This window comes from Chiloscyllium plagiosum, chromosome 28, assembly GCF_004010195.1.
Source record: "Chiloscyllium plagiosum isolate BGI_BamShark_2017 chromosome 28, ASM401019v2, whole genome shotgun sequence".
In the NCBI taxonomy this organism is placed as follows: domain Eukaryota; kingdom Metazoa; phylum Chordata; class Chondrichthyes; order Orectolobiformes; family Hemiscylliidae; genus Chiloscyllium; species Chiloscyllium plagiosum.
The window spans coordinates 14,136-31,838 of record NC_057737.1 but is presented as its reverse complement, the minus strand read 5'-3'; the positions used below and the strand labels follow the sequence as shown (position 1 = coordinate 31,838).

Here is a 17,703-nt window from a genome sequence, read left to right as displayed (position 1 = left end):
TGGCCTAACCAATGTCCTGTACAGCCGCAACATGACTGCCCAACTCCTGTACTCAATACTCTGACCAATAAAGGAAAGCATACCAAACGCGTTCTTCACTATCCTATCTACCTGTGACTCCACTTTCAAGGAGCTATGAACCTGCACTCCAAGGTCTCTTTGTTCAGCAACACTCCCCAGGACCTTACCATTAAGTGTATAAGTCCTGCTAAGATTTGTTTTCCCAAAATGCAGCACCTTACATTTATCTAAATTAAACTCCATCTGCCACTTCTCAGCCCATGACCCCATCTGACCAAGATCCTGTTGTAATCCGAGGTAACCCTCTTGGCTGACCACTACACCTCCAATTTTGGTGTCATCTGCAAACGTACTAACTGTACCTCTTATGCTCGCTTCCAAATCATGTATATAAAGGACGAAACATAGTGGACCCAGCATCGATCCTTGTGGCACTCCACTGGTCACAGGCCTCCAGTCTGAAAAACAACCCTCCACTGCCAACCTTTGAGTTCTGACCCTTTGAGCCATTTCTGTATCCAAATGGCTAGTTCTCCCTGTATTCCATGAAATCTAAGCTTGCTAATCATTCTCCCATGAGGAACCTTGTTGAATGCCTTAGTCAAGTACTGCACTCATTAATCCTCTTTGTTACTTCAAAAAACACAATCAAGTTTGTATAATTTCCCATGCATAAAGCCATGTTGACTATCCCTAATCAGTCCTTGCCTTTCCAAATACATGTACATCCTGTCCCTCAGGATTCCCTCCAACAGCTTGCTCACCACTGACATCAGGCTCACTGGTCTACAGTTCCCTGGCTTGTCTTTACCACCCTTAGAACATAGAAAAATACAGCGCAGTACAGGTCCTTTGGCCCTTGATGTTGTGCCGATCCAAGCCCACCTAACCTACACTAGCCCACTATCCTCCATATGCCTATCCAATGCCCGTTTAAATGCCCATAAAGAGAGAGTCCACCACTGCTACTGGCAGGGCATTCCATGAACTCACGACTTGCTGAGTAAAGAATCTACCCCTAACATCTCTTCTATACCTACCACCCCTTAATTTAAAGCTATGCCCCCTCATAATAGCTGACTCCATACGTGGAAAAAGGTTCTCATGGTCAACCCTATCTAAACCCCTAATCATCTTGTACACCTTCTTAAACAGTGGCACCACATTAGCCAACCTCCTGTCTTCCAGCACTTCACCTGTGTCTATTGATGATACAAATATCTCAGCAAGGGGCCCAGTAATCACTTGAGGAGAAAGTGAGGACTGCAGATGCTGGAGATCAGAGCTGAAAATGTGTTGCTGGAAAAGCGCAGCAGGTCAGGCAGCATCCAAGGAGCAGGAGAATCGACGTTTCGGGCATGAGCTCTTTCTGAAGAAGGGCTCATGCCCGAAACGTCGATTCGCCTGCTCCTTGGATGCTGCCTGACCTGCTGCGTTTTCCAGCAACACATTTTCAGCCCAGCAATCACTTCCCTAGCTTCCCACAGAGTTCTAGGGTACACCTGATCAGGTTATGTAGATATATCCATTTTTTTGCGTTTCAAGACATCCAGCACTTCCTCCTCTGTAATATGGACATTTTCAAGATGTCACCATCTATTTCGCTACATTCTATATCGTCCATGTCCTTCTCCCTAGTAAACACTGATGCAAAACACTTGTTCAGTGTCTTCCCCATCTCCTGCGGTTCCACACAAAGGCCGCCTTGCTGATCTTTGAGAGGCCCTATTCTCTCCCTAGTTATCCTACTGCCCTTAATATATTTATAAAAACCCTTTGGATTCTCTTTAACTCTATTTGCCAAAGCTATTGTATGTCCATTTTTGCCCTCTTGATATCCCTCTTAAATGTACTCCTATTGCCTTTATACTCTTCTAAGGATTCACTCGATCTATCCTGTCTATACCTTACATATGCTTTCTTCTTTTTCTTAACCAAACCCTCAATTTCTTTAATCATCTAGTATTCCTTACATCTACCAGCCTTTCCTTTCACCCTGACAGGAATATACTTTCTCTGGATTCTTGTTATCTCATTTCTGAAGGCTTCCCATTTTCCAGCTGTCCCTTTACCTGCGAACATCTGTCCCCAACCAGCTTTTGAAAGTTCTTGCCTAATATTATCAAAATTAGCCTTCCTCCAATTTAGAACTTCAAGCTTTAGATCTGGTCTATCCTTTTCCATCACTATCGGGAAGTTATTGGAAAAATTCTGAAGGACAGGATTAAACAATTCTTGGAAAGGCAGGGATAGTCAGCATGAATTTGTTAGAGGGAGATCCTGTCTAATTTTTTGAAAAGGTGACTAAATATATTGATGAGGATAGTTCACATGGACTTCAGTAAAGCCTTTGATAAGGTCCCACATGGAAGGTTGGTCTAAAAAAAAAGCCAGTGGGATCCAAGGCAAGTTGGCAAACTGGATCCAAAATTTGATTATAAATAGGTGGCAAAGGGTGATGGAGGAGGGGAGGCATGTCTTTGTAATTGGAAGAATCTGTGACCAGTGCTGTACCATAGGATTCAGTTTTGGGAGCCATGCTGATTGCTGTATACATTAATGACTTGGATATGAATGTAGATGGTTTAATTTGTTAGTGTGCAGATGACATGAAAATTGGGGATATTGTTCATACTCAGGAGCATGGTCTCAGGCTACTGTCTGAAATGGATCAGTTGGTAAACTGGGTGGAGCAAGGGCAGATGGAATTGAATCCCAATTAGTGTGAGGTGATGAGCGGTCTAATTAGACAAAGATATATGCAATGAACGGTAGATCCTTAGGGAGTACTAAGGTATGAAGGTACCTTGGTGTACAAGTCCATAGACCCCTGAAAGTGTCAGCACAAGATAGGATGGTGAAGGAGGGATATGGAATGCTTGCCTTCGTCAGCTAGAGAACAGAATATAGGAATAAGGAAGTCTGATTAGAAATGTATAAAGTATTAGTTTGGCCAGAGATGGGATACTGTGTGCAGTTGTGGTTGTCATACTACTGGAATTGCATTGGGGAAGGGTATGGAGGAGATTAGAACATAGAATCAACAGGATGATAACTGGGATGAAAAGCCTCAATTATAAGGAGAGATAGCAGGTTTGATTTATTTCCTTTGGAGCTGAGGAGGCTGAGAGGAAACCTGATTGAGGTGTACAAAATTAATGAGAGGCATAGACATAGTAGATTGCAAAAATCTCTTCCCTGTGGCAGACATGTGTAAGAGCAGAGAGGAGAAAGTGAGGACTGCAGATGCTGGAGATCAGAGCTGAAAATGTGTTGCTGGAAAAGCGCAGCAGGTCAGGCAGCATCCACGGAACAGGAGAATCGACGCCTTGGGCATAAGCCCTTCTTCAGGAACCATAAGAGCAGAGACCATACATTTAAGGTGAGGAATAAGTGGTTTAGAGAAGATTTGAGGCAAGTTTTTTTTTCATCCAGAGGGTGGTAGATATATGGAACATGCTGCCTGAGAGGGTGGAGGAGGCAGGTACTCTCCCAACATTTAAGCAGCATCTGAATGAGTATTTAAAATGCCAGAGTATAGTAGATTATGGACCAAGTGCAAGTAAGTGGGAGCTATGACATGAAGGTGCCAGTGTTGGACTAAGGTAGATAAAGTCAGATGTCACATGACAGCAGGTTATAGTTCAACAAGTTCATTTCAAATCACAAGCTTTTGGAGTGCTGCCCCTTCATCACTTCATGCAAGGATCGGTGCTCCGAAAGCTTGTAATTTCAAATAAATCTGTTGGACTGTAACCTGGTGTCATGTGACTTCTGACAGGTAAATGAGATTAGTGTATTTTGGTGTTTGTTGGTTGTTATAAACGTGGTTTGCCAAAGGGTGTGTTCCTATGCTGTATGCCTCTAGAACTCTATAACAAGCAGACAGTGGGATAACTATTGCATGGCTTGACTTGTTCTGTGGTCTGGTAGCTGACAGGCAGCATCTGGTATTTGCAAGTAAGGTGCCATCAATGAAGCAAATTAATATAAGAATCTGCCTTTAGCAATGCTCTTTAAGTGAATATTTCTCGTCAGGAGAATGCTCCAGCTCTTCTTCAAACATTAAATAGGATTTTTCACTGGCTTGGCTAAGTGTTTACTTTGCAGGATGACTTGATTCCCAGAGTGCTGCTCTCAAGTGTCAGCTAAGGTGGCATCTTGTGTCAGAGTAATGAAGCTAATACGTTGTCAGCTGTTTTTATTTTGGTAACACACAATCTGTAGCTAAGACTTACACAGGTTTGGAAATGAAACATTCTTTTCTCTTCCACAGTTCTTGGAACAGTGTTGTAACCTTCCATCTGACATTTCGATTATTTGATCAACTGAAATAACCTAAGTGTTGTCTTCTTCATAGAAAAGCTTGCCTGCTTCTTATTGTTTGCAGTTAGTTGTCTCTGTACAGCACACTCAAGCTTTGTAACTGGGAGACTTCAAGGGTCAATCTGGGATCTTGTACGTCATGTAAAACGTTTCTTAGCAGCCCTCCCTTCTCCAAAACAAAAGGTGACCTCTAATGTGGTGAGGCTCCAGGTTCCTTGTCCTTGGCCAGCAGAAAGTTGGTGAGTTGCTTATCTGAGACTTTCAGCTGGTGCGACACTCCCATGGCTTGACAGAGATATACCGCAAGAATATGCTTACACTGCAAAATGCAAGACAGGTAAATCAAGAGCAGAGAAAAAGACTTCAAAAGAAATGACTGCTTTGATTGATGAGAACTTGAGTTTTCTTTCATCAGCTTAAAATGTAATATTGCATTTATGAGGAGATAATCAATGTAGCAATATGATTCATTAACCTGGGATACTGGTGTTCAATACAAGGAGTACATTAGAGATTAGGGAATTTCAGGTGGTTAGCATAAAAAGGTGAGCATGCGGATGCTCAAGAAGGTTTCTGACTTTGACAGAGACAAAATAAGATCCAACGGATTTACTCAGACCTATATTAATGAATACAGTACTGCATGGCCATGTACTATCATCTTTACCTTTTATACTCTGTACAAATGATTGTCAACAAAGAAAAAGAAAAAGGAGGCATATGTCAGGTATAGACAGCTATGATCGAGCGAATCCCTTGAGGTGTGTCAGGGCGAGAGGAGTTGACTTAAGAGGGAAATCAGGAGAGTAAAAAGAGGACATGAGATAGTTTTGGCAGACAGGGTTAAGGAGAATCCAAAGAGATTCTACAAATCCACTAAGGATAAATGAGTAACAAGGGAAAGAATAGGGGCCCTTAAAGATCTGCAAGGCAGTCATTGTGTGGAACCACAGGAAATGGGCGAGATAACAAACAAGTATATCGCGTCAGTATTTACTGTGGAGAAGGATGTGGAAGCTAGAGAACTTGGAGAAATAAATAGTGATATCTTGAAAAGTGTCCATATTACAGAGGAGGAGATGCTCGATGTCTTAAAATGTGTAAAGTGAATAGGTTATCCCCAGGACCTAATCAGGTGTATTCCAGACCTTTGTGGAAAGCTAGGGAACTGATTGCCAGGCTCCTTGCCAAAATGTTGGTATCATTGATAGCCACGGGTGACTGGACGGAGGCTAATGTAGTGTCACTAATTAAGAAAGGTGTTAAGAAAAAGCCAGGGAATTACAGACTGCTGAACAAATTTTGAGAAGATTTGTAGCTCAGGTTGAGGTTCTGGATATAGGATTGCTCGTTGAGCTGGAGGGTTCATTTTCAGATGTTTCATCACCATACTAGGTAACATCTTCAGTGAGCCTCCGAATTAAGCACTAGTGGTGTAGCCCGCTTTCTATTTATATGTTTGAGTTTCCGAGAGTTGGTGATGTCAATTCCTGTGGTGACATCTTTCCCTATGGCGATATCATTTCCTGTTCTTTTTCTCAGGGTGTGGTAAATGGGATCCAAGTCAATGTGTTTGTTGATAGAGTTCCAGTTGGAATGCCGTGCCTCGTGCGTGTCTCCGTTTGGCTTGTCCTAGGATGGATGTGTTGTCCCAGTTGAAGTGGTGTCCTTCCTCATTCGTATGTAAGGATACTAGTGAGACTGGGTCATGTTGTTTTGTGGCTAGTTGATGTTCATGGGACAACACATCCATCCGAGGACAAGGGCTTATACACTTAAGGTCCTGGGGAGTGTTGCCAAACAAAGAGACGTTGGAGTGCAGGTTCATAGCTCCTTGAAAGCGGAGTCACAGGCAGACAGGGTAATGAAAGTAGTGTTTGGCATGCTTGTATTTATTTGTCAGTGCACTAATTACAGGAGTTGGGAGGTCATGTTGTGGCTGTACAAGACATTGGTTAGGCCATTTTTGGAATACTGCGTTCAATTCTGATTTCCCTACTATTGGAAAGATGCTGCTAAACTTGAAAGTCAGAAATTGTTTATAAGAAGGCTGCTGGAGTTGGAGGGTTTAAGCGATAGGGAGAAGATGAATAGGCTGGGGCATTTTTTCCCTGGAGTGTTGGAGTCTGAGGGGTGATCTTATAGAGGTTCAGAAAATCCTGAGGGGCATGGATAGGGTGAAACGCCAAGGTCTTTTTCCTCAGGTAGGGGAATCCAAAACTAGAGGGCAGAGGTTTGAGGTGAGAGGGGTCAGATTTAAAAGGAACCTAAGGGACAACCTTTTCATACAGAGGGCGGAGTGTGTATTGAATGAGCTGCCAGGGGAAGTGGTGGAGGCTGGTACAGTTACAGAATTTAAAAGGCATCTGGATGGGTATATGAATAGTAAGGATTTAGAGGGATATGGGTCAAGTGCTGGCAAATGGGACGAGATGAATTTAGGATATCAGGTCGGCATGGACGAGTTAGACCAAAGAGCTGCTTCCATGCTATACAACTCTGACAAAAGCATGCCAACAACACAATCTTGAACTATACTGATGAGATAGTACTTGGGGCTGTCATCAGGAATAACAACGTAAAAGATAGGAAATCAGAAGAGATGTTTAGTCATACGGTTGTACAGAAACAGACCCTTCGGTCCAACTTGTCCATGCTGACCAAGTTTCCAAAACTAAACTAGTCCCACTTGCCTGCATTTGGCCCATATCCCTCTAAACCTGTACCTGTCCAAATTTCTTAAATTCTGTAACTGTACCTGCGCCAACCATTTCCCCTGGCATTTCATTCCACATATGAACCACTGCCTGTGTGGAAAATGTTGCCCCTCAGCACCCTTTTAAATCTTTCTCCTCTCACTTTAAAAATATGGCCCCTAGTTTTGAACTCTCCCACCCTAGAGAAAAGACTGTTGCTATTCACTTTATTTATGCCCCATATGATCTGATAAATCGCTATAAGATCACCTCTCAGCCCGCTAAGCTCGAGCGAAAGAAGTCCCACCCTCTGCTTATTACGCAAATCTGCCAGTCCTAGCAACATCCTGGTAAATCTTTTCTGAATTTGCTCCAATTTACTAATATCCTTCCTATAGCAGAATGATAAGTGGCCTCACACTGTCCTCAATGGGATATCCCAACTTCTGTAGTCAGTGGTCTCAGCAATGAAGGCAAGTGTGCTAAACACTCTTTTAACCACTCTGTTTGTAAAATAGTGTGACAACAATCCTAGTAGACTGAAGAGAAGACAATAAAAACTAATTATAGGTTTTAGAATAGGATCAGTTAATGATTATAAAGCTCCACAATGTGGACATGAAATATTTAATTAATACCGAGCTGTACTAGAAAGCTTTGAAGAAGTATAGAGGAGGTTGAGAGTAGGGAGGTCCAAAATAAGGTTTCGGGGTCGCAAGAGGGCACCGGCAAGCAAAACGTTCATTTGAAGTGTGTCTGTTTCAAAGCCAGGACCATTTGAAATAAGGTGGGTGAACTTGCAGCATGGTTCAGTACCTGGGATTTCGATGTTGTGGCCATTTCAGAGACATGCATTGAGCAGAATGGTCGTTACAGGTTCTGGGACTTAGATGTTTCAGTAAGAACTGAAGATGGTAAAAGAGGAGGTGGTGTGGCACTGTTAGTCAAGGACAGTATTACGGCTGTAGAAAAGGCGTTTGAGGACTTGTCAACTGAGGCAGTATGGGCTTATTCAGGGAACGGCAGTTGTTACTGGGGATTTCAACTTCCCAAATATTGATTGGAATACTACAGTTCAAGTACTTTAGATGGGTCAGTTCTTGTCCAATGTGTGCAGGAGGGTTTCCTGACACAGTATGTAGACAGGCCAACAAGGGGTGAGGCCACATTAGATTTGGTACTGGGTAATGAACCCGGCCAGGTGTTAGATTTGGAGGTGGGCGAGCACTTTGGTGACAGTGACCACAATTCAGTTATGTTTACTTCAATGATGGAAAGGGATAGGTATACACCGGACAGCAAGAACTACAGCTGGGTGAAAGTCAATTACGATGTGATTCGGATGTGTAGGATGGGGAAGGAAACTGCAGGGATGGGCACAATAGAAATGTGGAGCTTATTCAGGGAACAGCCACTGTGTGTCGTGACAAGTATATACTTGTCAGACAGGGAAGAGGTTGTCGAGTGCAGGAGCCGTGGTTTACTAAGTTTAATCTCTTGTTAAGAGGAAGGTGGCTTATGTTAGGATGAGATGTGAAAGCTCAGTTAGGGCCCTTGAGAGTTACAAGGTAGCCAGGTAGGACCTAAAGAGAGAGCTAAGAAGAGCGAAGAGGGGAAATGATAAGTTATTGGTGGATAGGATCATGGAAAATCCCAAAGCTTTCTATAGGTTCATAAGGGATAAAAGAATGACTAGAGAAAGACTACAGCAAATCAAAGACAGTAGTGGAAAGTTGTGCGTGGAGTCAGAGGAGACAGGGGAAGCACTAAATGAATATTTATCGTCAGTATTCACACTGGAAAAAGACAATGTTGTTGAGGAGAATACTGACAAACAAATTACTAGATTAGATGAGATTGAGGTTCACAATGAGGTGCTAGAAATTCTGGAAAGTGTGAAAATAGATAAATTCCCTGGGCTGGATGGGATTTATCCTAGGATTCTTGGGAAGGCAGGGAGGAGATTGCCAAGCCTTTGGCTTTAATTTTTATGTCATCATTGTCTACAGGAGTAGGGCCAGAAGACTGGAGGATAGCAAATGTTGTTCCCTTGTTCAAGAAGGGGAGTAGAGACAACCCTGGTAATTGTAGACCAGTGAGCCTTTCTTCAGATGTGGGTAAAGTGTTGGCAAGGGTTATAAGAGATAGGATTTATAATCATCTTGAAAAGAATAATTTGATTAGGGATAGTTAGCATGGTTTTGTGAAGGGTAGGTCGTGCCTCACTAACCATATTGAGTTCTTTGAGAAGGTGACCAAACAGGTGGACGAGAGTAAAGCCGTTGATGTGATGCATATGGATTTCAGTAAGGTGTTTGATAAGGTTCCTCATGGTAGGCTATTGCAGAAAATATGGAGGTATGGGATTGAGGGTGATTTAGTGGTTTGGATAATGAATTGGCGAGCTGAAAGAAGACAGAAGGTGGTGATTGATGGGAAATGTTCATCCTGGAGTTCAGTTATTAGTGGTGTACTGCAAGGATCTGTTTTGGGTCCACTGCTGTTTGTCATTTTTATAAACTACCTGGAGGAGAGCGTAGATAGATGGGTTAGTAAATTTGCAGATGAGTCTAAGGTCGCTACAGTTATGGATAGTACTGAAGGATGTTGCAGGTTACAAAGGGACAGAGATAAGCTGCAGAGCTGGGCTGAGAGGTAGCAAATGGAGTTTAAGTTCTTCTTAGTGCAGAGTACTGGGCTAATGGTAAGATTCTTGGCAGTGTAGATGAGCAGAGAGATCTCAGTGTCATGTACATAGATCCCTGAAAGTTGCCACTCAGGTTGATAGGGTTATTAAGAAGGCATACGGTGTGTTAGCTTTTATTGGTAGAGGGATTGAGTTTCAGAGCCATGAGGTCATGTTGCAGCTGTACAAAACTCTGGTGCAGCCACACTTAAAATATTACATACAGTTCTGATCAACCCACATTATAGGAAGGATGTGGAAGCTTTGGAAAGGGTGCAGAGGAGATTTACTAGGATGTTGCCTGGTATGGAGGGAAGGTCTCACGAGGAAAGATTGAGGGACTTGAGGCTGTTTTTGTTAGAGAGCAGGTTGAGAGGTGACTTAATTGAGGCATATAAGATAATCAGAGAGTTAGATAGGGTGGACAGAAAGAACCTTTTTCCTCTGATGGTAATGGCTAGCATGAAGGGACATAGCTTCAAATTGAGGGGTAATAGATATAGGACAGATGTCAGAGGTAGTTTCTTTACACAGAGAGTAGTAGGGGCGTGGAATGCACTGCCTACAATAGTAGTAGACTCGCCCACTTTACAGGCATTTAAATGGTCATTGGATTGACATATGGATGAGAATGGAATAGTGTCGGTTAGTTGGGGTTCAGACTCATTTCACAGGGAGACGCAACATCAAGGGCCAAAGGGCCTATACTACGCTGTAATGCTCTGTTGTATGAAATAGTTTTCAAGTACATCTGGTTGGCATGGACGAGTTGGACTGAAGGGTGTACATGCTGTACATCTCTATGACTCTGACTATGACAAGCATCAAACTGGCTGCCAGATTGAAATGAAGCATTCAATGCACAGATATGATGGCCAGGGGACATATGATTACTGTAACTCCTCATTTTAAATTGTGATTATGTTCCTGAAAATCACAATATGAAGTGAATCAATTTTAAATGAATCATTGTTTCCCAGACGAATCAACTTTAAGTCAGAGTTCGGTTCCTTTGAACATTCTGCATCAGAAAAGAAAAATGAAGAGTAGAAGTAATATACTGCACGTGGATCCCAAGCTAAGATAACTTGCAAACTAAAATATGACTACAAAAGAAACACAAAGCAATATTTTTGAAAATTAATGAACTCATTTCACTCTACAGTACAGTTAGATTGACCAGGCTCCACCTGCTGGTAGAGAGTGATCAGTGCAGGGAACAGCTTAAGTCTATATTTGCACCGACTGACACCTGCCGCTAAAAGGAGCCCAGGATCGCATTATGAATTCAGCAAAGTGAGGACCTGAGTCAATAGGAACAGAAGAACTTAAGAGTCTTAGAGCATGGAAACAGACCCTTTGGTCCAACCAGTCCATGTCAAACATAATCCCAAACTAAGTTAATCTCACCTGCCTGCTCCTAGCCCATACCCATTCACATCTTTCCTGCTCATGCGCTTGGCTAAGTGCCTTGTAAACATTGTAACCCTACCCACATCCAACACTTCCCTCAGGAAGTTCATTCCACACACAAACCACCCTCTGTGTAAAAGATTTGCCCCTCATGTTTTTAAATCTCTCTCCTCTCAGCTTAAAAATCTATCTGCCCCCTAGTCTTGAAATCCCCCATCCTAGGGAAAAGAAATCACCTACCATTAACTCTTCGAGATTTATAAAATCATGAGGGATATAGATAAAATCTCCTCTCAACCTCCTATGCTCAAGTGAAAAAAGTCCCATTCTATCCAGTCTTTCTTTATAACTCAAACCCTCCATACCCAGCAACATCCTGGTAAATCTCTTCTGCACCCTCTCCAGCTTAATAATATCCTTCCTATAATAGGGCAACCTGGACACAGTATTCCAGAAGAGGCCATACCAATGTCCTGTATATCCTCAACATTACATCCCAACTCCAATATGTGAAGGACTGAGCAATGGGGGCAAGGGTGCTAAATGCCTTTTTACAATATTACCCATGGGATAGAGGAGCACTGGGAAGGACATGGAACAGACCAACAACGGGAGGGAAATTGGGCCAATGCACATCAACACTGCGTAGCAAAGTTGAGGAGATGAGAAGAGACATGAAGTTGGGGTATTGTGCTGGTAAAATGAGGCTGGGTTAGCAAGATGAGCGACGAAGCCTTGTTGGGAGGGCGCAAAACCAGGGCATGGGGAAGGCAAGGGACGAGGAGAAACAAAGCTCAGAATTAATGCCAGGAGAGAGGCTAGAACAAGACACAGGTCTGGGAGAGGCAATGCCAAGCAGCAAAGGCAAAGGCAGAAGCTCTGGCGGGGAGGTCCCCTGAGTAGGCAAGCCATAGAATAGAAGTCTGGCAAATGATGTTAAAGTGAAGCTAGCAATATGAAACAGTTACTCTGACACTATGTTAACAATGTTAAAATGAAACAATGCATGTGAGTCAGTGTTGAAGGGGGACTTGCTGTATATCAGCTCAGAAAATATTTTGATTATAAATCATGAAACTCTTTTATTTCACTCTAGTTATCCTTCTAAGATATCTTGCCTGATACTGTTGTCTTAGGAAAGCTTACTCTTTCAAGAAGTAGAGATTACTCAAAAAGGGAGCAAGGATACTTGATAAGCTAACTTTTCTGGATGAAATCTGCCCGTGAATAATTTTGACAAAAGTAAAATGTCATGCTAAGTGCAGAACATTCCTTGTTTTAGTATAATTGTTGCATGCTTTCAGGGGAAAGGCCACAATCTTTCAAATGCAGGACAAATCACTTCCTGAACTCATTGCTACCCTTTTCCCAAAGAATGCTAACCAGAGCTGATGTATGGACTCACTGGCTATCTTAATTACACGTTTTAGTGCATATTTTAACTGAAGTTATGAATTACTTGAAGGCATAAATCTGTTTATTGTTATGGTTTACATGTCGGTTTTTTAAAACAAATCAGCAATGTCCCCAAAAGAATTCCTGCAATGTACAATAAAGTGCAAAGGGAAAGTGAAAAGATATACTTGATATTTCTCGAAGGAAACAATGAGAGTGGTATTGAATGGCCGGCCATCTGCTGCACAAAAGCTACACATGAACAAGGAGAAAGTGAGGTCAACAAAGGCTGGAGATCAGAGTCGAAAAGCGTGGTTTTGGAAAAGCACAGCAGGTCAGGAATTCCTGAAGAAGGCTTATGCCCGAAACTTTGATTCCCCCTGCTCCTTGGATGCTGCCTGATCTGCTGTGCTTTTCCAGCACCACAGTCTGACACGTGAACAAGAGGAGTAGGCCACTCGTCCCTTTGAGCCTGCTGCACCATATTTAAATGTACATGTCTTGTTACATTTGAACATGGACTGCTTCAGCAGGAACTCTTCCTGGTCTGCTTCACAGAGATGGTCACCTCAACCAATGATGTCCTATCCAAACCATGATTTAAGAATTAGTACCTGAATGATTTGAGACACTTTGCTGCACTTGAACATCAGCATCCAGAGACAAAACTGGAAGGGAAAAAGTGTGCCCTGCTGTTTGATTTCAAATCCTTACCATTATATTGTCATTCCTTCGTAAAACAGAATACATGAAGGCTGGGCATGAGCAGTAAAGGCAGGAGCAGAGGCAATAATATACTTGACCAGAGCTTCCTTCAACCTACAGATCAAAACAAAATTAATTAATTTAGATTCAAACAAAACAAACCAGATAGCAGCCATCAGAAAATGCAAAGTCAGAGTCCCACACTGGAATTGTTTGAGAAGGATGGGGGATAATATTGATCTTAGCAACCACAGTATTATCTGAACTGGAAAATTTGCTAATATAACCACAGGTATGATATAAACTTTTTTCCGACTGTGCACACAGAATCCTCGCTTTGTGATCAGCACAAACAGTATCTGACTCCAACAACCCCTCCCTGGTGGGTTATTATTACAATTTGAAACTCAAACTAATAAGTGACAAACAGAAAAATTATGTCACAATTTAAAGTTGGGTGGTGCTGGCCAATGCATAAACAATGTGTTAGCATTAAGCCACATACTGACCATCAGGACATACATCCAGAGCCAGACCCAATGTGGGGACACACAAACTGTACATTCACAGTCACAGACCCAGTGTGGGAACATACAGACTGTATCCTCAAATGATACTATAAAGTAAAAATACAATGAACATTCTAACAATTCACTGACCCTTCAGCTTTGCAGTCATTACTGTGTTCTACACTGTTCGAATAATTCAAACAACAGAAGAATTTTGGCTATTAACGGAGAAAACCGACTTAAACTAAATATTCCTGTAAGGCCACTTCTATTTCTAATAAACTGTGTTTTCCATGCTTATGAAATTTTCCTTCCACAAAAAAAATTGATGTTATTTCCAGCTAGGGAGATTACACAACTCCCACATTTAACCTGGCCTGAGTGCTGATAACGTCAGGTCAATTCAAATCGTTACATTGCAGCATAGACATGCTGTTCAGTGGTCACTCTACTAATGGGATTAGATATAAAGTAACCCTCTCTACAATGTCCCCATCAAACACTTCCAGGACAGGGACAGCATGGGGTTAAACACAGACTAAAGCCTCCCAAAACGTCCCTATCAAACACTCTTGGGACAAGGGCAGCACAGATTAGATACAGATTAAAGCTCACCCAATAGTGTCCTCATCAAACACACCTAACACAGGTACAGCATGGGATTCAACATAGAATAAAAATCTCTCTAAAATGTCTGGATCAAATACTCCCAGGGTGGGTATAGCTTTATGTCCCCACCTCTTTCTCTCCCCTACCCACCACATAGAAGGTGTTTTGATGAAGTTTTTCACTTTGCGCTGTGTGTTAGTGAGCAGATAGTGTTTCTGCATCACCACAGAGCAAGTTTATTGATTCTGTCGCAGCTTTACAATTAGGTTTCACTGAAACAGCTTTGCTAAATTTCATTTACTTAGTCAGTTTATATTTACCTTTCAATGAAGTTACTGAAATGAATTTAAATTTCATGAGTTGGACAGAGAACGCTCCGGAGAGGGCTCTGGAGCAGGTTCTCTGTATCAATGCAACATAGCAAGGGGCAACACGTCATTGAGCTCAAAAGCACATCTAATTTCAGAGAAATTTTCACTGCAGCCTCAGTTTTAAAGGTGATGGAACATTTTGCAGTGGCTGGACTGGGCAAGACATCCCATATATTCCTCACTATCCTTTGTTAGAAATAGAAGCCAAATCTCTGTTGCTGGGCACTGTGCCTCTCACAGCCCCTCAGTGGGCAATGATCTTTTCCATCTCTGAGCATGGACACAAACGAAAGATTAAACCAAGTTAGTTAATTATGACAACAAATTTCTCAATGCTACACATGGGGAAAATCAGAACTATCAAACGAGGATCACAGTAGCAGGGCATTGACCCACATTCTTTGATACCTCAAATATCTCAGCTAGAATTGACAAACAAAATAGTCAATGCTGGACTAATTTCATCCTTTAGGATGTATGACATTTGAGAGAACATTTAATAAAGCAGAAGGTGCCTGGTATTTAACAGGGGTCGAGAGTATAAGTGCAAATAGTTTATGTTAACTCATACAAGACACTGATGAGCCTCAGCTAAAATGCATACAGTTCATACTTTAGGAAGGATGTAAAGGCACTGGAGAGAATGCAGAAAGGTTCATGAGAATAGTTCCAGGGATGAGAAACTTAAGTTACAAAGAGAGATTGTAGAGAAGCTAAAGCTGTTTTCCTTCAAGAGAAGGCCAAGAAGAAATTTGCTAGATGTGTTCAAAGTGCCGAGGAGTCTGCTCGAGTGGACAGGATGAAACTGTCATCTTTGGGGCAGGGGTTGAGAACCAAAGAGCAGAGATTTAAGGTGACTGGCAGAAGCAACAATGACAGCACAAGGAAAAACATTTTCATAAAGTGAGTGGTTAAAATCTAGAGTGTGCTGCCTAACAGTGAGGTGAAGACAGGGATCAGATTATTATGTGAAAACAAATAAGGGTAGGGGAAAATGGGGGAGAAGAACAATAAGTGATTATACCAGAGGGCCAGCATAGACAGAGGACTGAATGGTGGCTTTTGTGCTGATTGTAAAAATCTAATTCCCTTTCGGATCTGCTGTCACCACCCTTTCAAAGAGAACATTCTAGAGTTTCAGTACAACATGAGTCACACATGAAATTATAAATCTGTGAGTGAAACACAGAAAGCAAGAGTATTACTGAAATGATGATATTTTGGGAAGTGTGGGTAGAGTCAGAGTCATACAGCACGAAAACAGACGCTTCAGTCCAACTTGCCCATGCCAACCACATTTCCTCAACTGAACCAGTCCCGATTTGCCTACATTTGCTCCATATCCCTCCAAACCCTTATTCATGCACCTGTCCAATTGTCTTTTATAAATGTTGTAATTGTACTCAACTCCACCACTTCCTCTGGCAGCTCATTCCATATATGAACCACCTGTATGTGAAAAAGTTATCCCTTAGGTCCCTTTTAAAGCTTTCCCCTCTCAACTTAATCCTATGCCCCCTAGTTTTGCACTACCCTGCCTTGGGGAAAAGACCTTGGCTGTTCATCTTACCTCTGTCCTCCATGACTTTATAAACCTTTATAAGGTCACCCCTAAACTCCAACAAAGAAGAATCCCTGCCTATCCAGCTTCTCCTTATAACTCAAACCCTCTCGTCTTGGTAACAGCCTTGTAAATCTTTTCTTTCCAGTTTAATAACATTCAAAGTTTGTGAGAAGATTTGTAGCTCGGGTGCTCGTTGTTGTGGTTCTGTTCGCCGAGCTGGGAATTTGTGGTGCAGACTTTGTGGTGCCTTCAAGTAATTCAACCAATGGACCCTTAATTCCTTGACTATCTTGGTACATATGACAACAATCAATAAATCAATCAATGTCAGCCTCCTTTTGTGGTCCCCAGATTCACAGATACAAGTTTTCAATGAATTCAATTCACTCCTCATGATATCAAGAAACGGTTGGATACACTGGATACTGCAAGGGCTATGGAGCCTGATAATATTCTGACAACAGTACTGAAGACTTTTGCTCCAGAACTTGGCATTCCCCCAGCCAAACTCTTCCAGTTAAGTTACAACACTGGAATCTGCCAGACAATATGGAAAATTGCCCAGGTATATGCTACACAGAAAAACCAACCTGGCCAATTACCGCCCCATCAGTCTACTGTCAATCATCAGTAAAGTGATGGAATGTATCCTCAACAGTAGCACTGCTCAGCAATAACCTGCTCAGTGATGCCTAGTTTGGATTCAGTCAGGGCCACTCAGCACATGATCTTGTTACAGCCTTGATTCAAACATGGACAAAGAGCTGAATTCCAGAGGTGAGGTAAAAGTTACAGCCCTTGACATCAAGACTACATTGAACTGAGTCTGGTGTAAGAAGCCCTTGCAAAATTTTGGGGATGAAGCAGGAATGTTTGCTGATGACTGCACAACGTTTAGCATCATTCGTGAATTCTCAGATACTGAAGCAGTCTGTGTTCAATTGCAACAAGATCTGGACAATATCTCGGCTTGGGCTGACAAATGACAAGTTACGTTCATGCCACACAAATACCAGAAAATGACTACTACCAATAAGAGACTATCTAACCTCTGCCCCTTGACATCCAATGGTGTTACTACCACTGAACCCTCCAATATCAACATTCTGGAGACTACCATTGACCATAAATTCAACTGGACTAGCCACATAAACACAGTGACTACAAGAGCAGGTCAGAGGATAGGTATACTGTGGAAAGTAACTCACCTCCTGCCTCCCCAAAGCCTGTATGGGTGTGACTCTTTAAAAAAAACTCAAGAAGCAAATGCAGTTTAATGTGGATAAATGTATGGTTATCCACTTTGGTGGCAAGAACAGGAAGGCAGATTACTACCTAAATGGAGTCAAGTTAGGTAAAGGGGCAGTACAAAGAGATCTGGGTGTTCTTGTACACCAGTCAATGAAGG

General features: G+C 42.2%; 1 protein-coding gene across 3 annotated transcripts in view; it reads right to left on the bottom strand.

The window, feature by feature from the left end:
• The window catches only part of zswim7 (zinc finger, SWIM-type containing 7), a 58,999-nt gene that overhangs the window by 27,437 nt on the left and 13,859 nt on the right, over positions 1-17,703 (bottom strand). For 2 of the 3 annotated variants that reach the window (XM_043718040.1, XM_043718041.1), the window contains exons 4-5: positions 13,252-13,356; positions 4,206-4,666 (exon numbers count right to left, since the gene is read on the bottom strand). In XM_043718040.1, the coding sequence (XP_043573975.1) occupies positions 4,538-4,666; positions 13,252-13,356 (234 nt within the window). In that variant the 3' untranslated portion in view covers positions 4,206-4,537. Of the gene's footprint in view, positions 1-4,205; positions 4,667-13,251; positions 13,357-17,703 lie in introns of those variants that run through there. The other variant, XM_043718042.1, reaches the window with a different exon arrangement.